The 14,205-nt window shown below is 68.2% G+C and overlaps 1 protein-coding gene across 4 annotated transcripts; it reads left to right on the plus strand.

Annotated features, from left to right (window-relative positions):
• The first annotated feature begins 384 nt into the window (after nucleotides 1-384).
• On the plus strand, nucleotides 385-10,797 carry USP36 (ubiquitin specific peptidase 36). Of its 4 annotated transcripts, XM_074847429.1 has the most exons (20): nucleotides 385-520; nucleotides 1,148-1,433; nucleotides 1,508-1,729; nucleotides 2,497-2,607; nucleotides 2,899-3,001; nucleotides 3,570-3,637; nucleotides 4,035-4,105; nucleotides 4,466-4,548; nucleotides 4,830-4,941; nucleotides 5,203-5,340; nucleotides 5,640-5,740; nucleotides 6,022-6,157; nucleotides 6,330-7,013; nucleotides 7,557-7,684; nucleotides 8,236-8,763; nucleotides 8,970-9,136; nucleotides 9,500-9,631; nucleotides 9,837-9,952; nucleotides 10,044-10,164; nucleotides 10,239-10,797. In XM_074847429.1, the coding sequence occupies exons 1-19, from the start codon at nucleotides 518-520 to the stop codon at nucleotides 10,161-10,163; spliced, it is 3,309 nt and encodes a 1,102-aa protein (XP_074703530.1). In that variant the 5' UTR covers nucleotides 385-517; the 3' UTR covers nucleotide 10,164; nucleotides 10,239-10,797. The 4 variants fall into 4 exon arrangements, with proteins under 4 accessions (XP_074703530.1, XP_074703527.1, XP_074703528.1 ...); XM_074847426.1 differs by lacking the exon at nucleotides 385-520 and having other exon boundaries at nucleotides 961-1,433; XM_074847427.1 differs by lacking the exon at nucleotides 385-520 and having other exon boundaries at nucleotides 961-1,433; nucleotides 8,377-8,763.
• The last annotated feature ends 3,408 nt before the right edge of the window (nucleotides 10,798-14,205 follow it).

The raw sequence follows: 14,205 nt of genomic DNA on the forward strand, positions 1-14,205 counted from the left end.
CCGCCCGGCTCCGCTCGGCTCAGCTCAGCCCAGCCCGGCTCGGCTCGGCTCGGCCCGGCTCGGCTCGGCCCGGCCCATCCCCCGGGTCCCGCCCAGGATTAAGTCGGGTCCCGGCGCGGCCGCTCCCGGTAGCGCCGCCCGCAGGGTGTAACGGGGGGCGTGGCCTGTTGGGTCGGGGGGCGGGGCCGCGCTTGCGTATAACTGACGCAACAGCGCCCCCACCTGGCGAGGGCTGCCGCGGCCACCGCGTCCCCCGCGGGGTCTGGTTGGGGGGCGACAGCGACCCCGGCGTCAGTCCGCGGCAGGACACAGACGGAGAAGGAGCGAGGAGAGAGTAGGGAGAGGGGAGAGGAGAGAGCGAGCGACAGCGACAGCGAGAGGGAGCACGAGCGGGCGGGGGCGGACCCCTGCCCGGCACCGCCCCTTCGGGGACCGGCGCGGAAGCTGCGTGTGACGGCGGCGACAGGAGGGCGGTTCCTCTGTACTACACGTGCGCGCCGAGGTGGCGGGGACCCGGATGGTGAGTGCAGGCGGGGACGGAGGGGACGGGAGGGAGCGGGAGCGGGACGTGTCGGGAGCGGGAGGTGTCGGGAGCGGGGCTGGGGATGGGACGGGACGGGACGGGACGTGTCGGGACCGGGACCGTCACCGGGAGGTGCCGGGACCGGAACGGGGGCTCGGGATGGGACGGGAGGTGTCGGGACTGGGACCGAGACCGGGGCTGGGGATGGCACAGGAGTTGTCGGGACCGGGACCGGGGCTGGGGACGGGACAGGAGGTGTCGGGACCGGGACCGGGAAGTGCCGGGACCGAGACCGAGACCGGGGCTGGGACGGGAGTTGTCGGGACCGGGACCGGGGCTGGGGACGGGACGGGGCGTGTCGGGACCGAGACCGGGAGGTGCCGGGTTCGGGGCTTGCGCTCCAGCCGCCGGTACCGGGCGGGCCAGATGCGGCGGGGGGAGGCAGCGCTGAGGGTCGCGGTCGGGAGGACGGGGTGTCCGTGGCCACAGTGGTCGGGGACGCGCCCCCCCAGCCCCGGGCCGCTGCGGACGTGGGCCGCGGCCCGTTGCCCTGGCAGCGCGCTGCCCCGCCGCGGGAGCGGAGCGGCCGGTGCCCCCGTTCAACCGGCCGCTGCCTCCCCCCAGCCGGGGCCGCCGGGCCCCGACATGCCGATCGCGGAGAAGCTGACGGAGGCGCTGAGGCCGGGCCCGGAGGCGGGCGAGGAGGCGGAGCTGGGCCCGCGCCTGGCCACCGCCGCCAGGACGGTGCTGCTGCAGCAGGTGGAGTTCGAGCCCGGCACCTGCGACAGCGCCAGCCCGTGGGAGCTGCTGCGGGACAAGTACCAGGTGCTGAGCCCCTGCCCCGTGGCCACCGCCCGCCAGCCCAGCGCCGAGCAGGACCGTGCCAAGCAGGACCCCTCTGGCAGGCAGGGTAGGTAGCGAGGGCCAGAGGGAACCCTCCGCACCCCCCACCCCACCGCTCACCCCCCGCCCTGCTCCCCGCAGACAGCGGCCGTGGCCCGGAGGGGCCGGGGGACGGGATCCCCGCGCCCCAGAAGGTGCTTTTCCCCCCGGAGCGCCTCTGCATGAAGTGGGAGCGTGTCCACCGCGTCGGGGCCGGGCTGCACAACCTGGGGAACACTTGTTTCCTCAACGCCACCATTCAGTGCCTGACCTACACGCCGCCGCTCGCCAACTATCTGCTCTCCCGGGAGCACGGCCGCAACTGTGAGTGGGGAGGCCCAGCGCGGGCAGCGGGGCTGGGGGGTTGAGGAGGAGGAGGAGAAGCGCCTGCCTGTCCCGCTCGCGGTGCTGCGCTCAGGCATGGCTCTGGCGAGGGCCGTGCGGGTGTCGGGATGCACCTTCCCTGCTCCTTCCTGCCCATTTCTGCGTCGAGAGGCCGTTCCTGCGTACGGCTCACTCGTCCTGCCCTTAGCAGGGGTCCCGAGCACTGCATCCTTGTGTCTGGGGGGGCTTTATCTCGGCTGGGTGTAGCTGGGACTAAGATGGGTCTACTGGGCTCCACTGGCTTCCTGGGGGCCCCAAGCAGCCCCTGCCCGCGGGGCAGGAGGCTGCGTACAGGTGCCATTGAGGGGTGGCTTGAAAAGGGAGTCTGGGGGCTACTGCTCCAAGCTGTGACGAAGGGGAGCACGCAGGGCTAGCAGCCCCGTCCTTAGGGCTCCGGGGGGATCTGCCCCTCAGGGCTGACCTGTAGGCTCCTTCAGCTGGTCCCTGTGACCTGTTTTCCATCCACGTGGATGCTGCCTTGTCTGGGGGGGTTGCAGGGGCTGCTGCTGTGACTCGGGCTGTGCCAGCTGGGGTGGCCTGTGCTGGTCCCTGCGTAGCCGGGATGCCCCAGAGCTCTGCTGTAGCGCAGAGCTCATAGGGAAAACTGAGCGTGGCTGAGCCGCGTTGGACCAGAGACCCCCCCATCCACTGTACTGCCTCCATCTCTCTTGGGTCTGTCCCCAACGTCCTCTCCTCTCCTGCTCCAGGTCACCAAGAAGGCTTTTGCATGATGTGCATTATGCAGAACCACACGATCCAGGCTTTTGCCTCCAGCGGCAACACAATAAAGCCAGTGTCCTTCATCCAAAACCTCAAGAGTAAGGATGGTTGCCCCCCCCCTCCCGTAGCCCTGCGGGAGAGCAGTGACTAACGCAGGAGCAGAACCTTTGAGATCGGGGCAGGTCTTGGCAGAGGCACTTCTGAGATGACTCACTGAGCCTGCCAGGGGCTGGCGACTTCATGGGCTGCCTGGGGCTTCCCCACAGCCAGCATGGCTCCGACTCTGGTTTGGGTTGAGGGGGCTCAAACCCCGGAGTCCCTGCCCCGAGGGAGGGAGGGCCTGCCCCTGCTGCCACACGTGCCGGGGCTGATTCCTCCCTCTCCTGCAGACATCGCCCAGCACATCTGCTTCAGGAGGCAGGAGGACGCGCACGAGTTCCTGCGTTACACCATCGACGCCATGCAGAAGGCCTGCCTGAGCCGCTGTGCCAAGTACGTGGGGCCTCTGCCCGCCCGTCGCTAGTGCCCTGCGCCCGCGGGAGGGGACTCTGGGGTGGACGTGTCCCCCAGGTCGGACTCAGGGAGGGAGGTGCTGGGGTGGGTGGCCCAGCTCTGCCCCTCTGCGACACAGCTCTGGGCTGTTGTCTGCCTTCTCCCCGCTCCTCCGTGCCGGCGTAGCTGTGGTCCTGTCCCCAGATCCCGAGGCTGCTCTGGGTTTGGATCCTGCCCCAGTTGCCAGGGAATCCAGGCGTGCCTGCCGGCTCAGCCCCAGCTCTGCGGCTGGCGGGGGGCAGCTCTCCCCGGGGCCCCCCATCCCGGGCAGCTGCCTTGCCTCTGCAGGGCCCAGCTCTGAGCTCCGGCCGCGAGTTTCTGCTCCTTCCAGGGGAAGGTGCGGGCCGGAGCCCGGTGCCGCCCCGTGAGCTGCGGCGCAGGCAGAGCAGACGGGCAGAGGCTGTGGCTCCCCGAGCTCTGCGGGGCCGGAGCGCGTGGGGGAACTGCCCTGAGGCCATGGGGGTGGCCGTTGCAGGGGGGGTGTGAGATCCAGTGTCGCTCTCTCTAGGTTGGATCGCCAGACCCAGGCCACGACGCTGGTTCACCAGATCTTTGGCGGTTACCTGCGGTCCCGTGGTGAGTGCTGGCTGCCAGGTCCTGGGCCTGTGACTCTCCGGGCTGCTCTTTCCCCGAGAGCCTCACAGTGAAAATCTTTGGGGAAAATTGCTGCACGTGTGTAAATTATCCGGAGCTGCAGCTGGTCAGTCTTGCGGTACCCGTGGGTCGTGATCCTTGTTGTGGCGATGGAAAACGCTGTTGCCTGTGGGTCCCCAGCCCGTTGCCACCAGCGAAGGAGCCCGTGTTGCCAGCTCCCTAGGAGCGCTCGCTGTCCCGTCCCGTAGTGGACTTGCCCTCCTTGCCAGGCTGGGCATCCCAGCGCTCGCGTCCCGGAGCCTGGCGGGGGGATGCCGCAGCTGCCCGCGCTGTGCTGGGGTGGTGTGCTGGGGTGTGCTCATCGCTCGCTCTTTTGCAGTGAAGTGTGTGAAGTGTGAGGCCGTTTCGGACACCTACGACCCTTACCTGGACATGGCGCTGGACATCGGGGTACAGCGGCAGGGTCGGGGTGGGGAGGAGCTCTGCTCTCGCGGGGGATGTTCTTGCAGCTGCACCGGGGCTGCTCTCAAGGCTCCTTAAGCTGCATGGTGCAGGCAGGGAGAGGCAGCTTGCCCACTGCCCGAGCGTGAGCCATGACTCCTCCGCTGAGGCTCCGTGGCGTGGGGAGCAGTGCTGCCGGCCCTCGTGGCCACTGGCCAGTGCCTCGCTGGCGGCGGGCTCGGGACTTTGCTGTAGCCTGTGGCCCATGCTCGTGCTCTGCGCTCCCTCTTGGGGCCAGCGTCTCGGCAGGGAGCCAGGCTGTGGCGTGGACAGGCCGCTGGTGCTCTGACCTGTCCTCTGCCCTTGCAGCAAAGCAGGAACATCAAGCAGGCGCTGGAGCAGTTTGTGAAGCTGGAGTTGCTGGACGGGGACAACGCCTACAGCTGTGCCAAGTGAGTGTGGGGCTGCAGGCAGCGCGGGGCCGCGGGCGTGCTGGTGGGAAGCAGGAGGAAAGAAAGCCTGCCACAGGTCGGGGGGCTTCTCTACCTGCTCCACGGACAAACCATGAGGTCCTCACGAGGAGGAGCTGGGCTGGTAGATGTGGCCGCGAGTAGGTGCCCTGGAGTGGTGGCTGGTGTCAGCAGGGCCATTTCCGAAGGGCTGCCGCTTGCCCAGGGCTGGCAATCAGCTGCGTGGTGGAACAGCTGGACTAGCTCGAGCTCTTCCTGTGCAGATGCAAGCAGAAAGTTTTGGCCTGCAAACGCTTCACCATCCACCGAGCCTCCAACGTCCTCACGCTCTCGCTGAAGCGCTTTTCTGACTTTGGTGGAGGCAAAATCACAAAGGTGAGTGTCCGGCACTGCTGAGCTGGGGCTGTCCCCGGCCCGAGGCCCCGCTGCCTGGAGCAGGGTGGAGGGTGGTCCTGTGTGCGATGCGAGCTCTGCAGAGGGACTGGGACTCATCCTGGCATCTTCCTCCCCACGGCCTCCGCCTGGGAGAGCGGGACCCTCCCCTCAAGAGACGGGACTTGCAGGACAGCTGAGCTGCTTCTGCTGTAGCCAGAAAGCGTCTGCTGTGTGGGCTCCTGAGGTGTCCTCTCTCGGCAGGATGTGGCATACCCCGAGTTCTTGAACATCCGCCCTTACATGTCGGAGAAGGGGGACCCCGTCATGTACTCGCTCTACGCGGTGCTGGTGCACGCTGGCTACAGCTGCCATGCGGGGCATTATTTCTGCTACGTGAAGGTGAGCCCAGGGCGCGCTCCTGGGACCCGCTCCGGGCTGGGGGCTGGCGGGTGCTCGGGGGTCCCTGTGGTGCGCAGAAAGGAGGGTGCTCAGCAGATGTGTGTGGTGTGGAGCACTGGGCGGGGGTACAGGCTGCGCTCTGGAATTGTGGAGATCCTCTCTAGCAGAGTCCCCTTGCCTGCCCTGGGCTGCCTGTGGGTTTTGGGGAGCGGAGCTCTGCCAGCGGGTGCTGTTCCTGCTGCACTTCGTGCCAGGAGGGTCCCCGGCACAGCCTGACCCCGTTCCCTCTCCTTCCACAGGCCAGCAATGGGCAGTGGTACCAAATGAACGATGACGTGGTCCGCTCCAGCAACATCAAAGTGGTCCTCAACCAGCAGGCCTACATGCTGTTCTACGTGAGGTGAGAGCGGCCTGTGCCCCGCAGCCCGTGGGACAGGGTGGGTGGCCCCTGCCTGGCTGGGGGATGGAGCTCGGCCCAGGTAGCCCCACACCCGTGTGCATGCGCCGGCTCGGGGGAGGGTGGCGGGGAGAGGTCCAGCCCCTTGTCATGGTTTTGCTGTAGATCCAGAGCACCTCAGCTCTCGGGGCTTCTGGCTCCTGTTTCTTGTGTGCGTCTCTGACGAGAGCGTTCGGTTGCTCCAAGCCCCGTGGTTAACACATGTGCTTCTCTGCCTTCACCAGAACCCCCAACCCCGGGAAGGGCTTGGAGGAGCTCATTGCCAAAGTTGCCTCCAACCTGCCTGCCCTCACCGGCAGCGTCTCTGGTCAGGCCCAGAAAGTGTCCAACGGGCCCATGTCCTCCTCGCTGCTGGGCTGGGTGAGTCCTGGGGGCTGGGAGCCGCTGCCCCTCCGTCCGCGCTGCGAGCGGGAGGGGTCCTGCTGAGCCGAGGGTTCCTGTGTGGGCCTGGGGAGGGACGTGGAGGGCGGTATCGCTCTGCCCCTGGCTCCTTGAATTCTCTCCGTGCTGAACCTCTCCTCTCTCCATCTAGAAACCTGACCTGCTGATGAAGAAGCAGCTGCCGGATCCGGACAAGATGAGAATTCTTCTGACCCCTGACAAGTTTGAGAAGCCGAAGGTGCCAAATGGAGTTGCTTCACAGAAGCTGCCCACTGGGTCCCTGTCACCCAAACTGCCCCTCAAAGCCACCCACTCGGCCACCGCGCTGCCCAATGGCACAGCCCGGGGGGCCGAGAAGCTGCTCCCCTCCCCGAAGCTGCCTGCCGTGCTCAAAGCAGTTCAGGGACTCTGCAACACAAAAGGGGCCAAAGAGGAGCTGCGCTGGCAGAAATCCCTGGGGGGCGAGCAGCCATCTACCTCATCCAAGCTGCTGCTGGAGCCCAGCCCCGGCCAGAAGCCCCGTGGCCACGAGGCGAACACCAGCCCCCTGGAGAAGGACTTGTCCCGCAGCAAAGCTGCCAGCCTGGAGCACAGTGCAGCGGGGAAGGTGGCTGAAGCGTCCCGGAAGGCCAAGAAGGGAACCAGCAGCTCCCACACCTCTCAGGAAGGAGGCTGTGGCATGGGGCTCCCTGCAGGCCCCGGCGCCAAGCCGGCTGCCCGCAAAGGCTCCAAACTGGCACAGCTGAAATCCTCCGTGTCGGCCGGCACCGCTCTGGGGCTGAGCAGCGTCACGTCACCGCTGCCGGTCCTGAAGTCGATGATCTCTGCCAAAAAGGTGAATTTGAGCTTTGCCCGGAGTCTTCAGCAGGGGCCTTGCGGCCTACTTCAGGCCTGGTGCGGGGGGCAGGCGTGGGGCTAACGCTGGGTGTCCTGCCAAGCCGGAGGGGGTGGGGAGAGCCCCTCAGCCCCAGCTCTGCCCTCCGGGGTCGGGGTGCGGGGCCAGGCCGGTCCCTGCGGTGGGGTGGCCTCCACAGCCCTCTTGGGGGCAGCGTGTCCGTGTCCCCTGGGCTGTGCGGGAGCAGGGGAGTTGCCTCCCGCAGGCAGCGGCTGGGACCGGCCCTCTGGGCGCTGCTGTGCCGCCGGGCTCAGGACGGTGCGCTGGGCTTGCTGGGCTTTAAATTTCCTTCCTTCCTTTTTTCCTTTGTGCTTCGACCTGAAAACACTTCTGATTCTTCTTCTACCACCCCCCACGTCCCTCCTCTGTCTGTGTCTGTTCCCCTCCCCTTTCTCTGGGCTCCCCTTTTTATTTTCCCCCCTTGGCTCACAGAAACATCTTTTCTTTAGACCACCAAGTTTTTATTTCTGTCAATACCTGCAGGGCAACGCTCCGCAGAAGGCGAGAGGAAGTGACCCCCAGGCACAACCTCCACCACAACTGACTGACCGCACCAAGCCCACGACCACCACCCACCCCGACTCCGCTCCCCAGCCTTCCGGCAAGTCGAGGTAAGCGGTGCCAGTCGCTGCCGGGCTCCGGTCGCAGCCCTGGGCTGCTCCACCAGGTGACTGTCCGGTGTCGCAGCTGGCTTGGGGGCAATTTTGGCAGCCGGCTCTCCTGCTCTCCTGGGCTGGCCGGGCTTGCTCTGGGTTCTAGAAGCAAGGTGGTTTCTCTGAGTGCTGGCACAGGGTGGAGGGGAGCTTTGCAGTCCCTGAGCATGTACTAGTGTCCCGTGGGATCGGGAGGCAGCAGCCTGGTCTGGATCTTGCTCCGGGTCTCCCTTGTAACCTTCACCATCAGCATGTGCTGCGGCAACGCTCACCCTTGCCTAATCCCCCGTGGGACAGCATGTGCCCCACACGTGGCTGGCCCTGGGCAGGTGCAGGGTCACTCTGCACCTGCAGCTGCTGCCCTGGGAGCGGGGTCTGATTCACATTTTGTGGCAGAGATGGTAGCAGTTGGGTGCTGAGCTCCTGCAGCTCGGGGTGGGGAGGAAGAGAGGGGCTCCCGCTCCTGACCTGCCTTTCAGATCATGTCAGCCTCTTTTCCTGTCCTTCAGACTGTCCTCATTGGCTCTCAAACTGCCAAATAGTGAAAAGCCTTCATCCAGCTTCATCTTCGACTCAGCCCCTCAGCTCCCAGCCTCCCCCCTGACCAATGGTTGCACTGCTCACCCTTCACACCACCTTCCTCCCTGCAGCGAGAAGGGGCTCGGCCAGGTCACCTCTGGCTCCTCCAAAAAGAAGGGGCAAAAGCGCCATCATGGAGCAGATGACAGCCCTGGCACTCTGGCTGTGAAGGGCAAGGATGAAGTCTTCAAGCCCCCCAAGAAGAAGAAGAAGAAGAAGAACCATCTCCCTCAGGAGAGCTCAGTGCCCCTCGCAGAGAAGGCGGCGGTGGACAAGGGCCCCAGCAGTGGTGGGAATGGGCCGGGCTGTCAGGAGCTGGAGAGCAGGCCCAAGCAGCAAGTGTCTGAGCCCAGAAGTCACCTGGGCATGGAGCCCACCTCTTCCCTCAAGAAGAAGAAGAAGAAGAGGAGGATGGAGGAGGCAGGAGAGTGCTGCAGTGGGACACTGTCCTCGGGCAGGTGAGGGGCTGGGGTCACACCTCTGCTCTGCCTGCGGGCTGGCTCCCTGCGCTGCCACCGGCTGCACGGGGCCGGCTGAGGTGGCTTCCCCCTCCCCGAGCGCAGCGCTGGGGTGCAGGCATCCCTGTCCCCCATTGCCCTGCGGGGAGCTCAGACATCCCCCTTGGGCCTGGCCAGCGCGGGCTGACCCCAACTGCCTTCCCCAGCTCTAGGGAGGCCGAGTCAGGGCCGCCGAGCACAAAGCAGCAGCGGACTGTGGCGCCTGAGTCTGGGGAGAGCGACCATCGCAAGCGCAAGAGAAGGGAAATCCTCAGCAGCCCAAGCCTGGAGCTGCCAGCTGCCAGCAAATTCTGTGCCACGGACAGCAGCCCAGGTACGGCCATGCGCCTCCACCCTGCCCGCTCCCCTGCCCACGCAGCCCCTCGGAGCACTGGGGCGCAGTCCCCAGCGCTTCCTGGTCCCCACCACGGCCCGGTGGGTGCCCGTCTCCCTGCCCCTGTCCCTGGCTGAGCTGCCGCAGGCCTGCGTGCTGCTCGTGGTGGGGAGCTGCCCGCTTGCACCCTGCCTGAGGGTGTGCTCCTCTGGGGTGAAGATTTACCCCCCAGCTCCTCCCTGCCCCAACGCCTTGGGGAGATCTTGTTAGTCCCAACAGTGTCTCCTGGGGCGAGATCTGTCTTGGCGATGGGGCAACACAGGAGCTGCCTGTGGCTTGCCCTCACCCCGCCTGTTTCCACAGGGGCAGCCCGTGACCGGCTTGGCCAGGCTGGAGATGACTGTGGGGCTGGCGCAGCACCCGGGAAGCTGGCGGTGTCCGGCGTGGTGGAGGAGCTACTCAGGGACTCCTTGGACAAGGCTTATGGCAAACAAGGTAATCCCCGCTCGCCTGGGTGGGCAAACAGCCACGCGGCTCCTTGGCCTTGAGCCCCGGACGTGGGCAGAGCCCTCGGTGCTGGGGCCTGAGCTCCCCCCAGCACCAGTGCGGGTGGCTGCAGGGGCTCCTGGAGCCGGCCGAGGGGCTGTTGGGGGGTGCCACAGAGCGGGCTGCTCCCCCCCCCGACCATACTGCTCCGCAGTCTTGACCTGGGACGGCGGGGCCTCGGCCGTCAGCCAGGATGCCATTCGGGATGCGACACGGGCCCGGAGCGAGACCATCATTGACAAGTGGGACGAGGAGTTTGACAGAGGGAAGGTGAGTGCTGGCCCCGTCCCGGGCTGGGGTGGGCGGGAGGAGGCTGGGGGGGGGGGACTCTGACCCCAAGAGCCTTCCTGCCCCTGCACAGGTAAAGAAGACCAGAAAAATGAAGAAGCAGTGGAAACAGCACTTCAGGCCCTTCCCGCAGCAGCAGGGCAAACGCAGGTTCTGTTCTGCCAAGTCCTCCAGCCTGAGCCCCCGGCCCTGAGGTGAGTGAGCCCCAGGGTGGGCAGGGAGGGGGGCAGCTGCCCGGCGGGGTGCTAACGCCGCCCTTTCCTCCCAGGTCCCCCAGCCAGCGAACGGAGCAGTCCCGGGTCAAGGACGGGCCGGGGAGCGGTGGGGACGCTGACCCCGCGTGTCGCCAGGGCCCCAGCCCTGGGGTCAGGCCGCGCTTGGCGTCCGTCCCCTGCCCTCCCCTCCTCGGGGCGGCTCCCCGCTCCCCTCCAGCTCAGCAGGGGCCTCTCAAGCTCTGACTGCCCAGTCCAGGCCCCTCCACCATCTCCTCTGGGCCTGGAGCAGCCCCTTCCCCCCGCCCCCAGCCTGGACTTTAAATCTCGGGGGTCCTGGGAGGTTCCTGGGCCAACCACCGCCCCGGGGCTGCGGCTGCGCCCCTGGGCCTGGCTCCAGCCCCTCTTGACCTGCTCCGTCCCCGGTTGGGACCCCTCATCCCCCTCATCCCCCCCCTTTCCCCTCTGCCTGTTGCAGTGAAACCCTCAGTTCCCCCTTCCCTCCCCATCCCCTCCCCGCCCGGCCCGGCCCCACGCTGAGCGCGGGAGGCGGTGGCCGGTCCCCGCGGGCTCGGGGCCGCCGGACCGTGGCAATAAACTCTCGGTGTCTGTGAACCGGCTGCTCTGATCAGGGGCGGGGCGGGGGTGAGGGGGGCGGGGATAAGGGGGCCGGGGCTGGGCTGGCACCGCCCCCTCCCGCGTCACGTGCTGCTGCCCGCGGCGGCCTCGGCGCCTTCGTCACGCGGGCGGGGCCGGAGCGGCGGCGGCGGCGGGATGGAGGAGGAGGGCGGCGGCGGCGGCGGCTACGGTGAGTGCGGGGCCGGGGGGCTCCGGGGCCCAGCCTGGGCTGGGCCGCGGCGGGGCGAGGGGCCGGGGTGGGTGCCGCGGCTCCGGGCAGGCAGCCGGCGGGGGCCGGGGCTCGGGGCCGGGGCGGTCCGTGACCCGCGGAGGGGGGGGCGGGTCTGTGTGCGTCTCCCCGTTTGGGCCGCGGCGCTCCCGGGTGGAAGAGCGGGGTCGGCGGCTCCGGGTCGGTCTGGGGGGGTGGGGGGGCGGCGGAACCCGCGCCCGCAGGTGCCAGGGGCGGCTGCTCCCCAGGCGTGGCCGTGGCCTTCGCGGCACCGGCCGGGCGGGGCCGCGGAGCGGTGGAGGAAGTGCCGGGAGGAAACGGGCACCCGGTGCCCACAGACAGCGCGGGGAGCGGGGCCCCCCAGCAGCCCCTGGCGCTCCCCCTTCGCCGGCGGCGCGGCCTCATCCTGGCCCGGGGCGCAGCCCCGCTGTGCTGCCCTGCTGCCAGGCCCTGGGACCCGCTGCCTGCAGTGTCGGTGCTGCCAGGCCCTGGGACCTGCTGCCTGCAGTGCTGGTGCTGCCAGACCATGAACCCCCTGCCTGCAGTGTCGGTGCTGCCAGGCCCTGGGACCCGCTGCCTGCAGTGTCAGTGCTGCCAGGCTCTGGGACCCCCTGCCTGCAGTGACAGTGCTGCCAGGCTCTGGGACCCCCTGCCCACACGCCTTCCCTCTGCCGTTCACGCTCTGTGTTCAGCTGCCACCTCCGAGCGCTGGCTGAGGTCGGGCTCCGCGGATCTGGCTCCTGTCGATGGTGTCTGTCGAAGGTCTCACACACTGCCCGGGCCCGGGAGCGCCCGGTGTGTGCCCAGGCGCCACGCCAGGGTGGGCTGAGCAGGGTGAGGCAGCTCAGGGGCTGCAGGTCTCAGCTCTCACCCATGGGCAGGTTGTTTCTCCGCTTTCCTCCATCCTCCGTGTCTGCAGAGCCTTCCCTCCCTGTGCCCAGGGCATGACCAGGCAGGAAGATCCTGCCCGTGCCTTGACCCTCTGAGGCAGGTTCCTGTGCGTCGGCAGGTGGGTTTTTCTTGAGCAAGGACTTTGCTGAGGGGGAGGCTGGAGTCTGGGTGAGATCTGAAACCAAGGTCCTGACACTGCGAGTCATGCTGGTGACTGTCCCTGAGAGCTGAGGTCACCCGGGTGCTGCCGGTGCCGGCGAGGACGCTGCTGCCGGCAGTGCTGGTTCACGGGCCGGCTTCCTGCCTGCCGCAGTGGTGCAGCGCGGCCCAGTAGGAGGCGGCTGTTCCGCCCCAGAAGTGACTGCGCTCGGCGCTGGGGAGTTCACTCTGCGAGATAAGGTGTGAGCGCCCGGCCCTGCTGGTGCGAGGCCCAGCCTCGGCGCTGTGGGACGCAGCCCGTTAGCAGGAGAGCGCTGCGGGGAGCGATTCTGGGAGCAGCCGCTCGCTGCTTCCCGGAATCCCCTGAGACGTCCCGGGTCGCCTGTCAGCGGCAGAAATCGCCCGCTCACCACACCGTGGGGCTGCACAGCCACCCCCAAATCCCTGCCGCTGTCCCTGTCATGAGGCGTCGCGATCTGCAGCTGCCCTGGGGCCCTTGAGCTCTGTTGGTTTAGCAGAGGACGGTCGGCCGAGGCCTCGGCGTGGTGGGAGCCCGGCGGGGAGGCTCTTGCTCGTGGGATTGTGCTGACGCCAGTGTCTGCCCCGCGCTGCGCGGCCCCTCTCCAGCCGTCTGCCTCAGCAGAGCAAATCCCGGGGCGAGCAGCTGGTGGCACAGATGTGGGCCCCCCCCACTCCTGCCAGGGCACAGGGCCGCGCTCCCACCCCCTTCCCAGCGTCTCCCTGTGGGGTCAGTGGTGAGACCCAAACCCACCCCAGCGCGGCGGGGCAGCGGTGTCGTGGCAGGGAACCGACCCAGCGGCTCCTGCCCCATGGGTGAGCGGCCGCAGGGAGCACAGTCCCCTCCCGGTGCCGCGTCCTGAGCTGGGCCCCATCTCGGCGGGGGCCGAGGGATTACTGCCCGCGGGATTAAGGGATTTCTCTAAACGATGCAGCCTCCTGCAAAGCAGCTTGTGCCTGGGGCTGTCTGGGGCAGGACGGCCGGTGCCGGGGGTGGGGGGGCTGTGTGGGGTGCAGGGTGAGCTGTCGGTCCCCGGCAGGCTGGGGGATCCCCGACCCGGGGGGCTCCCCACACCCTCCTCGCTGCGGACCCTGTCATGGGCTCAGCTGTCTCGGAGGCAGCCTGGGACCGCGGCGTGTGCTGAGGGGACTGGGGTGGGGGGGGACAATGCCGGGGGAGCTGCTGGGGACGCACCAGCCCCTTCCCTGGCGCGGGGTGAGCTGGGGCGAGTCGCTGGGTCCAGCTGCGGGAGCGGCTCCTCGGCAGAGCTCAGGTCGAAGGCACGGGGACAGTGCCGGGATGGCACCGGGCTCGGAGAGCAGAGCTGGGGCCTGCGGGGCTCGGGCTGGGCAAGCAGGCGGTTCCTCTCCTGAGACGCTCAGGAGCAAGGAGCGGCGTTGCTGACACTCAGCAGTTACACGTCAGGGGCACAGCAGGCCCATGGGGCCCTGAGCGGCTGTTTTGGCCGTCGCAGCGAGGTTGGGGTCGGACGTTTTTGCTCTGGGCCTGAGGGAGGGGGAGGCTGATGGCGGGGGGGGGATGCGCTCCTGGGCTGGAGCCGCAGTTGACGTAACCCCGGGGTGTTTGTAAACACCCCACCTCGCCCGGGCAGGGTGCCAGGGCCAAGCCAGGCGTCTGGGTGGCTCAGTGTGGGAGATGCCACCTGGCCCCGCGTCACACCAGCAGGAGCACCCATGGGTGCCTTTGCCACGTGGGGGTTTCTCCAGATGCTGGTCCAGGCCCTGGGCAGGTGCTTGCCACACCACATGCTCACTCAGCCCCGCTGTGCCCCTGGCTCCTCTCGCCTGCCCTTTTGCCTCCTGGTGATGTGGCAACCACCGCTTCTGTCACTGGGAAAGGGGAAGCGGTGCCGAAACCAGAAGGTCGGTCACGTCAGTGGCGATGGCCTGGCTGCCCTCGCGGCCCTGGGAGCTTCTCCTCTGCCTCTCCTCCTGTCTGCAGTCGTGCTGCTCCTGGGAGCCTGCCCCGCTGCCTGCCCCGCTGCCTGCCCCGCTCAGGTTTCTCCTAGCTCAGCACGGCGCAGAGGAGCGGCGCTGGCTGGCTCCTGGCAGCCGAGAGCCGGCAGCCGGGCTGGCCGCAAGACGCT

The sequence above is a fragment of the Strix aluco genome, chromosome 21 (assembly GCF_031877795.1).
Source record: "Strix aluco isolate bStrAlu1 chromosome 21, bStrAlu1.hap1, whole genome shotgun sequence".
In the NCBI taxonomy this organism is placed as follows: domain Eukaryota; kingdom Metazoa; phylum Chordata; class Aves; order Strigiformes; family Strigidae; genus Strix; species Strix aluco.

What these genes read in the sequence shown, in the direction of transcription:
- USP36 (XM_074847429.1), top strand. An exon ending in GTGGAGGCAAAATCACAAAG is followed by an intron (nt 4,942 to 5,202) that starts GTGAGTGTCCGG and finishes CTCTCTCGGCAG; the next exon opens with GATGTGGCATACCCCGAGTT. An exon ending in GGGACACTGTCCTCGGGCAG is followed by an intron (nt 8,764 to 8,969) that starts GTGAGGGGCTGG and finishes TGCCTTCCCCAG; the next exon opens with CTCTAGGGAGGCCGAGTCAG.